At 37.9% G+C, this 18,078-nt stretch overlaps 1 protein-coding gene across 2 annotated transcripts in view; it reads left to right on the top strand.

The window, feature by feature from the left end:
- WDR72 (WD repeat domain 72) overlaps positions 1-18,078 on the top strand; it is a 279,358-nt gene that overhangs the window by 92,670 nt on the left and 168,610 nt on the right. For both annotated transcript variants that reach the window (XM_019504240.1, XM_019504239.1), the window contains exon 14: positions 10,168-10,373. In XM_019504240.1, the coding sequence (XP_019359785.1) occupies positions 10,168-10,373 (206 nt within the window). The remainder of the gene's footprint in view (positions 1-10,167; positions 10,374-18,078) is intronic.

Below are 18,078 nucleotides of genomic sequence, written 5' to 3'. Positions count from 1 at the left end.
ATATCTTTAAGATACTGAGAATGAGATTTGTGGTTGAATAGAAGCAAATAAAGTGTGTGAATCTGAGAATGCAGACATCATCCTTATACAAACAAGCAGATACACAGACAAACTTTAAGTGTGGCAGTCAGCGTTATAGCAAAGAGTGACCTTTTATATATATATATATATATATATATATATATATAAAGGGTCACTCTTTGCTATAACGCTGACTGCCACACTTAAAGTTTGTCTGTGTATCTGCTTGTTTGTATAAGGATGATGTCTGCATTCTCAGATTCACACACTTTATTTGCTTCTATTCAACCACAAATCTCATTCTCAGTATCTTAAAGATATTGCTGCTGCAGTCACATCACAGGAAATTTATCATGTTTTGCAGGATACCAACCAAAGAATTAACATCTTAAAAGGCTGTGAGTCAAATATTAAATATCCTGTTGAATCACTAGGTGGAGTTAATTGAGGGCTGAAAGACTCATCTCCCCTTCTGGGAGTTTTTCATATTTGAAAAAAGGCTCTAGTGATTTAGCTGTTCTGTTCTTAGGTTGTGGTTTGACTTTCAACATTAATAGTCAGGTCAGAAACCATATGGGTTGAGGTCTTGATTTTTGTCATGCTTGGTAATAGTGTCTGCCTTAAGAGCAGTGCCTCTTTGTAGAGAAGAGAAAATCTGCAGGATGGGAGTTAACACAGCTTTGCATTATTGAACAAATACAAGATAACTTTTTGGGTCTAGAATGCCACAGTTCTGGGAAGGGAAAATGTAATTAAAAACAATTTTATTCTTCCGTGATGGACCATCATTCTCTTAAGAAAGCAGTTAGGCACAGAAAGTCAAACGCAAAAGTGATATATAATGCAAAAGAACAAATACAGACAAATTGAAAGCTGACAACTTACTGAAGCTCTTCTGCATATTTTTACTGTTTCTTGAAAACATTTCTAGAATAAAAAAATGAAGTTGTATTAGAGTGACTAGCATACCTTGAAAATATGAGCAGCTCAAGAGAGCTCATAAATGAGACTATACCTGTTCTAACTCATAGCAACCATTTTGTCAAAATTGACCAATTTTATGCTGCTTTCAAGGTATATTATATTTTATGGTTGCAAACTTTGGGTCAGTCCTTCACTTGCAATGTATAGTTTATATGGTTATCTGGCTATATAAATTTGGTAGTGACCAAATAGTTCAATAACTGTTTAGGGAGGTACAGTACTAAAAGTATAGTAGTAAAAGTTACTGGAGCTTGAGCAAATCTCTAGGTGTTGAAAGAAAACTCTCACATTTTATCTAATTCAAGGAAGCTTTGGCTCCCAAGAAGAATAGTTTTCTGCACTGTATATTATATATTATTTATACTATAAAACAGTACAATATGAAAATAATATCATAGTATATCTAAATGTAGCATCAGCCCTTCAAAGTGAATTTCATATGTAATTGTGGACCATAACTGGAGTTTACCTGCATGTTGGAAGGAAGATAGATAAGGAACCTCCTTAGAGAGAGACTCTAGTCAGTCAGTATATTATAATAATGTTTAAAGGTTGCAGTTGAGACTGAGGTCTGCTAATATCCCTCAGTCATAGACCAGAGACAATCCCTATCTTGACCAATAGAATATTTAGAAGAAAGATTTTTCCTTGTTCCACTCCTTTTGTGTCCTCTGTGTGGTGTAATGGGAGCAGAAGCTGTCCTGATCTGCTTTGCTGAGGTCTAAGGCTGCCAAAGCTACCACTTGAACTAGTTCTTCCACTTACGCTTTGGGAGACTGGAGAAGGCATGAACAGAGTTTACTTCATTATAGCTGTCTTTGCTGATAGAAAGTCTATTGGGTCTGTAGCTAACTGGTATCCACCAGAGCTGAGGTTGGGGTAAATGCAGGTAGAAAATCAAGGTGTTGTAAGTGGTGCTTTGCTGGCCTGCCTCTCTCCGCTATTTTGAAGGAATCTCACCCACAATAGAAAATCTGAACTGAAGTATAGTCTGGGACAGAGTAATTCTTTCTACCATGTATAGTTTAGTGCCACCATACATGATACCACTGTATATTACCCATGGTGTAATTCTTCCTGCCAGCAAGTCTCTATTTAGGAACATGGCCACCCACTGAGAGAAAATACCTATATGCATATGATGGATATCTTTAAAATATGCTGTACAATTAAGAAATTCTTGCTCCATTAAATGGAAGCCTCAGGAAAGGAGCAAGAATTTCTTAAACAACGGCATTATTTGGAGAAAGGTAGAAACTATGCGCTCAGGTGCTTTAATTAAAATTACTTCTGAGAACAATTTTCTTCCACCTGCATCACAGTTATTACATTTAAGGTTCAACTAAGTTGCCAAATCACCACACAATAAAATTTAAAAAAAATTAAAGAAATTTTTCATGTTCCAAATCAAGTCCAAATCCATGAGTTAGTCCAGAACCATAAGTGGCTCTACAACCAGCAGAAATCCTCTATCCCCACCAGGGGCTTCACATATTTTCAAAATCTTTTGGCAGGCATCCTACATGCAGGCCCAAGCCCAGGGGCTTGGGGTTTGGATGCCCCCAAGTTTTGCCTGCCCTCAGCCATATGGCCACAGGAGCAAGCTGGGGAGGAGACTCCCATTTCCATAAAATGGGCATTGAGCCCCAACACCTTGATGGGTACTAAACCACGCCAGAAGAACGGTTATTCCCAGGAGACTTAAGGAAAACACCTTTTTGGACCCAGATACACGGTGTTTCCCTTGCCAGGTAAGTATCAAAATCAAAATACTGAGAATGGCCTTTTAGTACTTGAGATGTAATAGCAAGCAAATACCAGTGTAGCCTGATGAAAGGACAGGTCATATGATACCCACAAATAATTCATCCTGAGGTATGATAATGCGCATGGCCACCCCCCTGTAAAAATGCACCATTCAGAAAGAACAGAATCCTCAGATATGCACCAGGAGACCCAATTTGTAGTGCTTGATCCAGAAGAAAAATAAGATATAGTAACAGTCCCCAGCCAGTCACTTCTGATGGTCCAAGGCTGCCCAAGAGAGTGAAATACTCCACTCTTGTCTGTTACCAAGACTTGGTTGCTATGGTCACAGCTTCAAATAGATAAGGACTTCCTTTCCTGCTTTGTGTGTGTGTGATAGGGTTTCTTTTTTTTTCATGTCTGCAGAAAAAATCTTATTTATTTCCCTGGCGCATCATCCTGTATGTCCCTCCTGTATGTTCCTTGATGATCACCTACTTTTAAAAATTATTTATATTGGACTTAAGATATGTTTATTTTTCTTCTCTCCTTTACATGCACACAGTCTCTTTGTTTTGTTTCCTAAAAATACTTCGAAAAGATGAAGACTGGAAAGAGAAAGCATGTTCCTTGTTCCTGTAAGGGAAACTTCAAATGTTGGCCAAAATGCTTTTGTGGCCAGGTTACCCAGTGTTTTTTTTGTTTGTGTATTTTATTTTATTTTTAATGTGTTAATTCAGTGCAGGGGTGTCAAACTCGGCAAGAGGAGACTGAGGGGGGATCTTGTGGCTGCCTAAAACCTTATCAGGGGCCACCAGCAGGGACTTGGGGAAAGTCTGTTCACCAGGGCCCCCCTTGGAGTCACCAGGAACAATGGCCACAAGCTGAGGGAGGATAGGTTTAGGTTAGATATTAGGAAGAACTACTTCACTGTAAGTACGGCCAGAGCCTGCAGTAGGCTTCCCAGAGAGGTGGTGCTCTCACCTTCCCTGGAAATCTTCAAGAGGACAGGCACCTGGCTGGGGTCTTATGACCCCTGCCCATGGCAGGGGGTCAGACTAGGTGATCTGTCTAGGTCCCTTCCAACTCATTGATTCTATGATTCATCTGGCCCTGTAGACCAGATGGGTGCTGCGGGGCTCATCCATGGGCAGTGGTGACATGTAGGGGGTGCATGGGGGTGCACGTGCATGCCCTGAGAACACTGGTGCCCACCTGAAAGCAGCATTCCCAGGCAGGGGGGCAGAAGAGAGTGCTGGTGCCCCCCTGAGAGTGCCAGCTGGGGAGTGCACCAGGAGAAGCAGTCCCCCCCCCATAACCGACCCCGCTGACCTGGAAGTGCTAGCGGTGCACTACTGCCAGTTGCGGCTCAACAGGATCGGCCATGGGTAGACGCCCACACTGGTGGTTGACTGTCCACTGGCGGGGGAAGTGCCCCCCCTTGACTCAGGAGGCACCAGTCGCCCATGTCCATGGGCCAAATTAGCCCCTCCCCCACCATCACCTACATGCCTGATCCAGTGCATATGGCACATATCTAGGCCAGTCTGGGATGCTGGCCTGAGCAAGCACTGTGAGCAGCATAGCCTGACATCCAGCCCCACAGTGCATACCATGAGCAGTGTACACTGGGACCCAGCATGGGGTATGAAGTTAGCTGGCGTAGCGAGTCGGCCAACAGGACAGCACCTGGGCCAGATTATGGAGCTCTCTACAGGCTGTATGTTTGACTTAATGGACAGTAGAACAGTTATGATGTTTGTCTTTCTTCCTTTCTCTGCCACTGGTCTGCTTTGTTACAGGAGGCAAGTCATGTAACTTTTATGTGTTTTGATTTCTTCACCTATAAAATAGGGATAAAATCATCAATTTTTGCAAAATACACTATTATCCTTGAATAAGAGATTCTGGGCATGTCTACACATGCAATTAATGTAAAGCAATAACTTTAGAGCTTATTGCTCCTGGGCACACCCTTTGTACGTGTGCCTGGGTCTGCAGCATGTTGAATTGGGTTGGAGCTGCCCAGGCTGGCAGGGAGCTCTGCGAGTCAACCTACCAGCCTGGGGGTGCTCTCCCTGGGCTCAGCGTGTTTCAAGGGGCTGGCTGAGGCATGAAGGTGCTCCAGTGTAGGGCTAGCTTGCAGGCAGCCCCCTGATTGAAGCACTTTCGTGCCCCAACCAGCTGGGGCAGTATCTACACATGTGCTCCTAGTCAAGTCAGCAGTCGAAGCATGATCTAGTATTTGGTAATCCTTAACTGCTGACTCGACATGGCTGGGTAATAGTACTTCTATTAACTTGTATTGGAGTTAATTAGTTTATGCCAGCCTAATAGGAGTGCATGTGTAGATGAGCAATGTTTACTGTGGAGCTAATTAATTTACTCTGCAGTAAACATCTCATGTAGACATGCCAACTGTTTTTCACCTTTTATACCCTGTCTTCTCCGGCTCACTACCAAGTGTTTTCATATATCCTCTGATCTTCTTTATCCCTCAGTTCTGTGCATGTGTATTAAAAAGTCAACAAAAGCTATACTTGTTATTAAAAATCATCATTTAAAAAATAAATAAAACTAACAGCAACTGCAGTGGGGTCATGCTTGGGCAGCATTGTGGGTCTGGGACCAGATGGCAGAAGTGTGGTGCTCTGACCAGGTATCTTTGTGGAGTTGGGAGTCTAGCAGTGTGGAACTCCTGTTGTACACACAGGGTGTAAAGTGTGAATTAAAAACAAGCAGGAATCTTATCGGGGATACGGCACAATGCTTCATATAGTGCAACATAAAACATGCAACATGAGAAGAATAAAGAACAGTAAGGTTGTCTGCTTCACTCATTAACATACATATGTATTTTCATTCATTCATTGATTCATATAGCTCATTCATTCATTCATACAAAAGAAACAAGCACACACAGATAGTTAGATAGTCCTACAAATGTTAAGGTGTTACCAAGTTCTAAAGTTACCCAGGTCAGTCTGGTGGCCGGCCAGACTGACCATGAGAGGTGGAGTCGAGTCTTGTTGGACGTGCCCAAAACTCCTTGCATGTGGAAAAGACCCAAAGCTTTGTCTTTGTGTTCATTCTTCATAGTGATAGCTGTTCATACAAGCCTATGGATTCCACTGAGTCAGACGCAAATGTCATCCTCCTTGTCCTGTTGGCAGGCTGGGATTGGTAGGACATGATCTTCTGGCTTTGTGGTCTGCAACCTTCAGGGGGGTTGTTGCTTGCAGTCTTTAGCCATCAAGGTGAAGCATGATCTAGTATTTGGTAATCCTTAACTGCTGACTCAACATCGCTTCAGCCTTTAACCGTTAAACCACAGAAGGCTATTTTCACCTGCTGCAAGAGGACTGTCTTCCTTTACATTGTCACATACATACATCATTCACCCTTTCGTTACCTCTTTCCACATACACCAGACATAGCACAAGCCTTGCATAAGTATTTTTCCTATACTAAATTTACATTCTAAAAACATGAGACCAATAGGTCAAATATATTTATACTAAAGCAATAGGAAATTTAAAATAGATGGTTAATTCCAGAACACTAATAATGACTAATCAAAATATTATAAAAAGTAAATCATATCAAGATTAACTTTATCTTAATGGTTAAGTATTTCATTATATAAAAAGAAAAATATAAGCAATCAAAGCAATTATAGTTACTGCAATACTACATTCTGTGTGGACAGCAGGTGGAACCAGGGGTTGGTTGTGGCATGGGACCAGGGGCATGCAGCAACATGGGGCTTTGGCTGGGCTGCAGGGTAGAGCAGGATGAGTTTGGTGGTGCAGGCTGTGTCCAGGCAACAGCACAGGTCTGGAGACATGCAGTGGTGGTGGACTGCATTCAGGCAGCAGTGCAGAGTAGGGGGGTTGTGGCTGATGGCTATGTTCATCAAGATGAAGGGACCCCAAGTTCTGTGGGAGGCCATGCCCTGCAACTTCTAGTAGTTCATCAGACTACCAGTAGGCCAGATGAAATGGTTCTTTATCTGGCCCGCAGATCATATGTTTAACACCCCTGACTTAAACCTAGTAGCCTCTGTAGTGATCATTGGATTCAATAATACAGGCACACAACGGATGAGAAGAACTAAACAACAAGCTATAATTACAGAGCTTTAGGCAACCTCTGCACACCCCTTGTCCCTCTTTAACAGCTATTACCTATCTGAGGGACCATTCCTAATTACCAACTTTTCTAAATTAGGGAGTGTCTCTAAATTATAAAATTTATCACAACACTTTTCATGTTAACAATAACAGCAAAAATCAATTAACCCTAAATCCATTAATGCACATTTACAGAAGAGAGGTTACTAGCACATCACTCTGAAGTGAGTCTTTACCACTCACTTTCCTATTCCCCCTTTTCTTCAGTGCTTTTAACAAGTCTTTTAAGAGTTTTCACTTTCCTCCTGGACCAGTGAAGTATCAGACCCAGTTCCAATTTGTTTTTGGTAGGAAGCCTTCCTCCAAGTCTTAATGGACTTGAGTCTGTGTACTGGGATCCAGCCAACTTGCACTTTTCGTCATGGTGCTTTGTTGCACTATCACTGAGAAAACCTAGTCCCTCTCATTGATTTTGCTTGATTTTATCATAGCACTAGAAATTTTTTCTGGTATGTTCTTACCTGTATGTACTTGAGGTGTTTGTGTTCCTCTTGTTACAGTTAAAACAGAATTTTCCAAATGCAGTGGATTTGGGGTCATATTGCCCCCCACACTTGCTACACATCTGCTTGTTTGCTCTCTCTCTCAGCATTCTCCATGCTAATAGGAAATTCTACCTGGTAAGGTGGATTCTTACTAGTAGAAAATTCCATCCTGTGAGATGGCGTTTTCTGACCACATTCTTTCATGCCTACTGCATGGATGGCTCCATTTGGTGCATTCAGCTCTGCACTCTGGGCCCCATAGCTGCTGCTGTTCTCTTCACTCCCTCCCTGCTGACAGTCCTAGATCTGGGAAGTGGGGGCAGGGCAGGGCTGGGGAGAAGGGTAGTCCTGACCAGTGCTCCCTCCATCCCTTTCTGGCCAGGAGGGCTGATTGAGGCAGGCATGTTTTTGCTTTATTTTTTTCCCACCCTCCCCCAACCTAACAGGCAAATGTCTGTTGGGTCAAGGGGAGCACTCTAACTGATAATGCTTTATGTAAAGCACCATGAGTTAGTCAGGCCCTGAACATCTGTCAGCATCTAAACTGATCTATACTTTGTTCTGTTATTTGTTTGCACATAAAAAAAAAAAAACTGTCTTTCAAGGGTCTCTCTGTTTTTTGGCATGCGGTACTCTTCATACTTTCATGTGGTAGTCTTCATGCAGATCTTATTACACATAACTTTATATTTGGGCCTTGTTCAAAGGTAAAGACATTGTAAACAGCCAGGGAGTCCTCCCCCACAGTATTCCAGAAAATATATTATTTGATTTTGTCATTTTTCCCTTCTGACTCTGTGACTGTTACATACCTCTCAAGCTTCTGTCCGGATGCCCTTCAGTTCTCTTTAATATTGACTGACATCACAAGGGTAGGTAAAGATTAGAAAAATTCTATGACTAACTGTCCATTTACTTAGACTATAACTATGTAGGAAGATTACTTACTGTGTGTTGTTCCACTTGGTCTCGATTTCCAATTTTTGGTTCAGTTTGAAACTTCATGTTTTAAAGTGAATTGACAGTTTAACTTTAGGGTGTTCATAGGTTGCCTGAATCGTGGGTTTCTTTAATCCTAGTTCCTGCATGCTTTCTGTCTTTGTTATGGTGGATATTTGGTCCATGATGAATGAATATTGGACTTGATTCTGATCTGATTTTCACTGATACTACTGTGCAATCCTGGAAAGACAGCAGAATTAGGATCACTGACTTTTTCTACTCAGAATTTAAAGCCAGGCTGAGAAACAGAGGAGAATATTATGCTTGGTGAAAGGGGAGGAATGAGTTTCAGATTAAATGAAAGTTTAACAGAAGACCACCTTATGAGATCCCTCAATCCCTGTCCAATATTTTTTAGCAGCTGTTACTGGTAGGACTTTAATGTTACAAACTTTTTTTTTCTTTCTGGTAGCAACAAATGGGAAAATTCAGGTATCACTGCAATGTACAAGAAATTCAGACCTGGAAACAAAAAACAATTCACGTTAAGTAGTTAGTACTTTTAAAATGCATATATATGTCCTTTGTCCCTGATGTTTAGGACATAATTAAGAAGCAAGTGATTATCAGCAATTGGTACACTTCTGGTTTTTATTGGATAGTGCTCTAGTCATGAGAGTTAGAGAGCTAAACTGAGAATCAACATGAGAAAATGAGATGGAGGAAAAACAAGAAAAAGTAAACAAAAGAAAAGAGACAAAACATACCAGATGAGGGAAGTAGCAATCAGTGGTCTTTGCTTCCAGATAAAACATGCCAGGCAGGTAGCCAGATACCTCAAAGCCATGCAGATAATAGTATAGAAGCCTTGGGTTTTTTTTAATTTCTGTTAATCCTGACTATAATATCATTTATATGTTTAATTGTGATGAAAACATTCATATAGAGAAAAGATGTTACTTGGGAGTCTGGAAAATGAGTACAATTTTGTAGCTTCTTCTGTTATTTGTAATCTAGAACACTAGAGGACAGCACTAAAATATTACATAAATGTTTATTGATTACAACATGCATAATGTATATACTGTATATACATTTTGTTTTTAAAAAATAACACATCAGTGATGTCACAGTAAAATTAATAGAAGAATGAAATATTTTGAACATAGTTAGGCACGTAACATTTTTTCTCTCCAGTTTTATGTAGCACATGGTACATTAGAGTATTTTCATATATTGTACAACATATTGTAAGTTCTAGGAAAAAAATGTTTGTGAGTGATATTTGTTATTGGACCAACTGCATGGCTGGGATAGCCATGCAGTTTTTGGGTATCACAGTACTTTTCCTCAGGTCTCTTGGAGAAAAACAGTGCTTAGCACTGTTGTGTCTTCTTAAGTACCAGATAGAACAAAAGCTTGTGTAAATTTCCATATGTAAATAAAAACTGCTACTTACAAAAATTATTTCCCTTGTCATATTTCCTGGACCATCAGCATCACTTCAACACTATGAAAACTTGTAAGCTTTATACATTCTGTACCTGAGAAATTAACACACAGATTTTTTTTTAAATTTATTTAGAAAAAATACCTATATTGTATTAATGTACTAAAATGCTGTATAGGATCTACTGCTTAAATAACCCTATAGAGAGTGTATATTTCTAATGTAGATTATAAAAACTACTACAAACATATCTACTTGTAAGATGATAAACACTTTTTTTAAGTAATGTTGTTTCATATAAGATTTGCTGCAGACTGTTGGCAATCTCTTGCATTCTGTTTCCTAGGTACTCTAGAACGGCATGAAACAGGTGAAATGGCAAAAGCAATTCTTACTTCCTTTGAAGATTCACACTGTTTAGTGATGGACTCTATACTTCCAGTATCTCAAGACTCACAAAGGCATAAAAATGCTGCGTACAAATCTTCTAGCTCTTATAAGCTTGGTGCACTGTCATGCAATCTTCCTCATGCAGAGAAGTCTTCAGATAAGGTAAGAATGAATGAGCAAGATATTATTTAGGAGAAATATATAGTTGTTCAGATTGTATGCTGATCATCATTTGAGAACCTACTCCATGGTAAGTGCCTGGAAATTTAAAAGATTATAAATTTGTGGTGTTTCCTTCAGATTGTGCTAATGGGAATATGGGAATTGTCCCAACTTGCAGAGCTCCGAGGTGTGATACATTACTCCTGGATGTCACTGTACGCTCATAGAAACCCAATAGAGAAGAATTTGCTAGGAGCCCTGATGTTTCTAGCCAGAGCCTTCTTTCCTGCACAGGAGGGCGTGGGACCATTTTTTCATTTGCACCAGTATAACCAATTGTAAGCCATTATTCATATTAAAAGAGGGTCTGGGCTATTAAGTTATTGACTCACAAATAAATAGAAGGAAGATTTTAAGCCGGACAGAATTGTAGCTTTTATTGGATAGATTTTCACAGAAGCTTTGAAACCATATAGTTCCAGCTGCAGGAAAAAACATTTCCAAGGGTTTTCTTAAGAAAAAGGAACTCCATACTAAAGTGAGTATTAATGTACTATTAAGTTTGAGAAAGGAGTCAGACATCAGGAAATACAGAGTTAAGGTTGAAAGTTCAGCATGTAACATACCTACTAGTTTGTGCCTTATTCATACCTATTTAAACCTCTGTATACATTTATTAACTATTTATACATTAAATTCCAGTTATATAAAAACTACAGATAATGGATATATTAAATTTTTTAGATGACCATGCATATCTCTTTCAAACACAGAGTTTATTCATTACAATGAACATGCATTCATGGCATTTTTGACAGTCACTTGTCTAAATAGAAGGCCTCTGTTTTTTCATGTTTCATTGGGCTTTGGGTATTTTTAACAAGAGAAAGTCATAACATTAATTCCTCACCTGTAAACATAGAGCAAAAATATGTTGTTCAGCAGTGGATAAAATAAGGAGCCCATAATATTGGGAAACAAAGACAGCAGAATGTTTTCTGTACTTATGCTGAACACCCTGGCTTTATTTATTCTAATGTCTGAAAAACTGTTTTGTCCAGAATTGGGGAATTTTGTCTGGGAAATGACAAGAAGATCCAAGGTCCTATTCTTATGTTTTTTTCTAGACCTTTTATTTAATATACCTATACATTTAAGTATGCATTTGAGTTTAAACTGCTGCCTGGCAAACTCATCCTATTTATCTTTAGCCTTTGACTGACCTCAGTCTAATGTCTGAAGTTCCTTTTGGTGCCATTTGCTGAAAAGTCTTATTAGACCATAATCCTGCTGAGCATCTTGCAGGGCAGATGGTGCACTTGTAGGCTGTTGACACAGAATCTGATCACACTATTAAATTATCAAAAAGAGTTTTCTTTTTGCACCTTTAAATAAGAAAAATGGGGGGAGGGGGAGGGACGGAGAAAAGGAAACTTGAGAGAGAAACATAACATTCCTAACACTTTTTATCTTTAAAACTGTGAATTTAACTAAGTGATCAAAGGAAAAACTGACATAAGAAAAGGGGAAGTGATTTTTATTTGATTATAAAATGAGAATTTTAAGTAGTCAATTATGCATGGCTACAAGTATAATTCAGTAACTTTATTATTCATTGCTGGTGGAGTGGAAATAAAACAGTGCTGATGTAATATGTTTTATAATCAGACTTTTTTCTGAGTATTTCAGTTTTTGTAATAAATTGTTCCATTTATTGCACTTAATTTTTGATGGTCAATAATTTCTTCTGTTGTACCAATGTAAAGATGTTATTGAAAAGGAAATTATTGGGGTGGGGAGGGAGCAGTTTCTGTGTCTTGTCCAAGGCTGCCAAAATATTTTTTCTTTCTTTTTGTGATTCTATTTGTATTGTGTTCACCAAATGTACTGAGGTATATTAACTGATACCTTGTTTGTGCATATCCACTGAGATTTGCACATAAAGGGGATCTGTTACCCATGAAAATCATTCCTTCAGCACAAACAGACCATTTTTCCATTCTTTCTCCAGACCCTGCAGAGGATGTTCAATAGATCTGGCATTGGAGAGGCTGGAAACCTGTATAGTTTTGGACATCGTATAGTTATATCTAGGGCAGCAGAAATGACCAAGGAGATCTTCTGATAGTGCAAATCCAGGAGGTCAGATAGAGTAAATAGGAACAGGACCTCTTGTTGTGTCCCTAACTTTGTGGATCCCCTGAAATCTAATAGAAATGGAGCAGGTCTATTATCATTCTCTGTGGTGAGGCAGACTGCTGAGCCCTAGGGAAATTTGTGAGGTCTTTATGAGGATGTTTTCTTATGAGAGCTCCCTCTTTTAGGTTATAATAGAGGAGGGGATGACCTAGCCATTTATCTATAAGGTAATCATTAATACATTTTTCCTTTTTCAATTCAGATTTTTAAATGTTATTCTTTGCTTTTGTTGGGAAAAGCACCATGATGATTCTGTAAGGTAATTTTATTTAAAAATGTTTTGAAATACTCTTAGATTGCAACATAAAGTAAGCTTTATTGATGAAAAACTGATCAGTGGGAGCTTTGCCACTTACTTCAGTGGATCTAGTGTTTCCTTCCACATTTCTCTCTGACAACTGACCTCGGATCTAAGTTTAATATGAAAATCTCCAAATACCAAATAGAAGTAGAATGTTAGCAAGCATGAATGCAATCATTGTTAAATTGCTTGTTTGACAAATTGTCTAAAAACAACCTAATGGCTATGACTGATTTTAATAACACATCCCTTTCTACTGGTAAATAGTGAATTAGAAGTACTCTGTTTTCATTTTTGTCTGCCAATATGTTTCTTACACATTTTACTGTCACTTTTTAGAATAAAATATTTGAGAAGCTCTCAGTTTCAGGAGATGGGAATATTGAATTGGGAAAGGTGAAAACCAGCAATCCAGACCTGTTCATTTTATTATTTTAAATAGTCCCAATTTTATACACCCAAACTATTAATTCAAACATGGCATAAGGAATTCAGCACAGATTTTTTTTATTTTAAATACTACAGTTTATTATATTATAATGCTGTTTTTACAATAAAAAAGATGAAGGAAGAAGGGAGGAAACAACATCAAAGGTTCTTCTTTCCAAACATTTGTCATCATGTAAATCGGAGATACAAAAGATGAATGCTTTGATTTCATGGTGCTTTGGCCATTTTAATTCTTTTATTGTACTGCACGTGCCAGTGGGAGTACCAATAACAGAAGGGTGTGACAAATGTAGTTAACACAAGATCCATATTAATGTTGTCAAATTCCCTTGATGTATTTAAACAGATTTTAATTATTTTCAACGTCAAAAGGCCTGAAATATATAGCTTAATAGTTCTTCAAAGAAAGCTTTACTTAATGTGTGAATGTAAAACCTCTCATAAAAATGAAACTTTTATATTGGCCTTAGTCATTGACATAGGGTATTCATCAAGCCAGCAATTTGTGTGGCAAAGTGCCATTTGAATAGTGTATTGTTAGAATACTTATGGTCCACTTGACAAGGGCTCTTGCTGTAAATAGTGCAATTTGACTCCAGCTGTTAAAGAGTGGCTTTGACAGCAGCCAAATAGAATGGAGATGCTTTACTGCACCGCAGAAAAATCAATATTGGGTTCTTGTTCATAGTAACCTGCTTTTTTCTTTTCTTCACATTTATACAAGACTATCTAGCATCTATATGTGGAAGTTTAAATATTATTTTAAAAGTGCCTTAGTTTTACCTTCATGTTAAAACTGGTGATAAATGGTACAAGTGCAGTTTTAGTAAGCAGTAGGGTAGTGTTTGGTATGCATTTAATTGCTGTTTTAATATAGCATAACTTGGTGCATATAGATGAGTGTTAGAATGGTGATGCAGAAGTTATATTTGTGACAAAATGATCCTTCATTCATACCTACTTGAATTTTCTATTTTGCTTTCTATAGTCTTCCTGTCAGTTCCCCTATTGTACCTATTTTATATATAGATTTCTTTGTTATACTGCCCATAGCAACACCCACAGATGTTGACAATCTGTAGTGCCACTGCAGATTTTCCTAAAGCAAAGTCTTGCTGGTGCCGAACAGTTTTCCAGCAGTATTCAGTGACACAAGGTTGCTATGATACCTGGCTGGTAGCAATAGGTATTGAATCTCTGGTCTTAATTACAATAGACTCGACACACAGGACCTCCTTATTTATTGTGCTTTTGATTTAGCTTTTGTTATGCTTTTATGTCATACTTATTATTTGAAATGTGTGACATTCTAAAGCTAAAAAATAGGAATAGATTTAAAAATGCTTAATATGTTCATATAAAGATTTCATGGTTTCATATAACAATCTTGAGTTTCTAAGAGTTTTCTCTTCATGTTTCAGAAACCGTTACTGTTAGCAACTGAGCTGCAGTTCTGTATTTTAGGTTCAATAATGTAGCTGCTTGCTGGGTTTTTTTTGCAATGCAGTAATCTTTTCGGTCATTAAGAGTTGTGATTACAACTTCTCATAGCCAAATATGGTGAACAAAAGGTAGCTAACTTGCAGATTTTGGAATGAAAATGGGCTGAAACAAATTGGTCTCTGGTCTTATCAAAATCATTGGTCCATTCAATTATAGTGAGGGTGAACCAGTTCATTTTAGGTTAAAAATAAATGGTGCTTTCTAGGTGTATATTAGCAAGCCAAAGGTGCAAAGAAAAATGTATGTGTGCACGTAAATATGTACGTTCAAATTTAGAGTGTATTTATTCTTTTACAGATTTCACTTAGCAAATATTTTTGCAGGAAAATGTGGATCTTTGAACACTGAGATATGTAATGTTTAATATATAGTAATTAGTGTCCTCTGAAAACACTAAAGTGTCTTTTGCTAATGTTGTATGACATGCTACTGTTAGAGTTCATTCGGGGTCCAGACTATTGTAACGATCTCAATTAGTTTTTAAGTGTCTGGTACTGTGTCTTTTGTGAAGGATTTTTAAAATACTTTAAATTGAATTACCTAATATTGGTTGTTCCTAAACAAATATTTAATTCATTTCTTTATTAAAAAGCATATTTTATGCTTGAAAATACAGCATTATGTATTGTATGTCAGTAGCTAGAAGTCTCCATGTATTGTATGTTAGTAGCTAGAAGTCTCCTGCATTGGAGTCATATTTTCACTAGGGGAGCCAAAGTTTGCATTTTTTTTTATAGTTGCTGAAAGCATGAAAGGGTCACACATTCCACACAGTGTGTGGAATTAAGGTATAATTGTAGCAACAAAATTATTACCATCTGCATTAAGTGACACTGTCAAAAGACTAAATTAAATAATACAGGTGCAGAATACAGAAGAAACATTAGATGTTTATTTTGTTATAGTAGAGGATGAAAGTCATGTCATAAAAAAATTCTCAAGTGGAAGCTTAGAAATATCATTTCTTGTTAAAAACTAACTGACAATGCCTAGATAAACTACTATTTTCCATTAATACAGTAAATACTTAACAATGTCTCCAAAAGGTGGGAAACGCAGATGATAACAAAACCTTTTGGACTAGCTAGGAACTCCTGTTTTAAATTCCTTTCTATGGTATTTAGAGAACGACAGGAGTTTCAAATCTTAAGCATTTGTAAAGAAGAGATAGTTAACATCTGGGAGAGAAGTCAGTAAAATCTTTCCTCTCGGAGGTGGGGTGGTCACTGGATCAATTAAGAGAAGTAGCAGGGCCATTTTGCAATGGTATTGCCACTACACTTATACATTTTACTGGAATTCCCCATGAAACTAATGTGCTAGTAAATGTAACAGGAAAATGAGAAACAGACCCAAATGTGTAAATAATACAACCTGTGATTCAGAAATATAAAATATTTCAGCATAAGCTTTATTTTCAGTTAAAGTAATGACTAAGCATGTAATTAAGAGACTGACTTGATAAAATAATTACAATGAAAATATTCCTAAAGAATATTTAAATTCATTAATGCTTTTAATGGCCAGATCCTGAGAAGTGTTGATCACTGTACCTCTTATCAGCTTTGGAAATTACAGCTGTTCAGCACCTTTCTTAATCAGGGAACAGATAAAAGGCTTGATTCTCCATTGACTTCAGTACATTTGCCACTGATTTCATTGGTACAAAGTGAGTGCTACTATTGTGATCTAATAGCATTTTTAACCATACTGATATAAACAACAACACAAGGTTCAAGACACTTGAGAATAAGACTCCATATTAAATGGGACAAGTTAGACTGCCTTTATATGTTCCTGCAGTATTTCTCTAATATATTTTTTTTATTAAAAATAGTTATTTAAAATGCTAACAATTCCTTCTGTGTTTTTCGTGTGCAAACATTTAGAGTGATACTGAAATGTGATAGGGGAGAGTGGCAGTGGCATTCTAATTTTGTTTATTTTAATAGTATCATTTGCATACTTTCTCTGGGATAGTTTAGACTGAAAAATAGTTCTTGCAATGTCATTGCACTCAAAGTAGTTTTATTCTTCTGTTGTACATACTGTGTGGGGATGCTTTTAGTTGCCAACCAGAGCTGTCTTCAATTTTTGTTATAAGGACAAACCTCTAATTAAGTAGTCTCGAAACTAAAATACAGATATCATAGGAACTACGTCATGTTATCCTATTTATAAACCGAGCAGGTTCATCTTAAAACTAGTAAATTTTTTATCCGTGGTACTGAAGTACCTCACTGCTCTGATAATCAAAAATGTTCCTCTAATTTCCAGGCTAAATTTACTCATGGCCAATTTAAACCCATTTGTTTTTGGTGCCAACATTATCCTATAGCTTAAATAGCTCTTCTGTCACTGAAGTGTTTATCCCCCCAAGTATATATACAGAGGTATTATGTCCACCTCAGCCTTCATTTTGCTAAGCTAAACAAGTCAAGCTTTTTTACATCCATCCATAAGGCTCTCCAGTCTCCTGATTGAACTCAGGCCTTCAACACCTGTTTCAGCTTTGAATTCATCTTAAACATGTAAGACTGGAATTGTGCTCAGTAGTCCAGATGACATTGTCCAGGTGTCTTGTATAATGTTGTTATACTGCTGTATCTGTACTGGAAATACCTTAAAACTTTTTCATAGCCACATCATACAGGTGCCTTATAAGCATCCTGTGCTTTTTAAAATCATTGTGGTCTTTTCCTTTTCTGTTGTTTCCAATTGATGAACACCATAGGTTGGCAACCCCTACTCTATAGCACTAGTAGTGGAAACTGAGGCAAAGCATTGATTCTGTTTTGGGGCTGCACTTAGATTCTTTTTACTCTCTACCCCAGCTTCATTGAGTAGCAGCCCCATTTTTTATTTTGTTCTTTTGTACTGGGCTAGCAGGTATTTTGATATTTGTTTTAATTTCCTTTGGAAAGCCAAACTCACATTAACTTTTGGCAATCCTTGCTTTCTTCCTATACTATCTTATTCTTTCTTTGCTGGTCACTCCCTTTTCCAATTCCTTGTAGGCCCCCTGCTTATACCTGATGTCCTACCTGAGATGATCTCTGCCCCTCTTTTTCTTGTGAACTTTATATTTCAATGTTCAGAGTACAGAGTTTTGTCACAGTCTCTCATCACTGACCGTCAGAGTATATGGCAGTTTTTAGGCCATCATTTCACTGAGTAGTAGAAATAGGGTTACCATATTTCCTGGGTCAAAAAAAAGGACACCTGGAAGGGGGTGGGGAGCGGGCGGGGGGG

Source organism: Gavialis gangeticus, unplaced genomic scaffold (assembly GCF_001723915.1).
Source record: "Gavialis gangeticus isolate Ggan-Ray unplaced genomic scaffold, GavGan_comp1, whole genome shotgun sequence".
NCBI lineage: Eukaryota > Metazoa > Chordata > Crocodylia > Gavialidae > Gavialis > Gavialis gangeticus.
The sequence above is the reverse complement of the archived record's forward strand: the minus strand, read 5'-3'. Positions and strand labels throughout refer to the sequence as shown.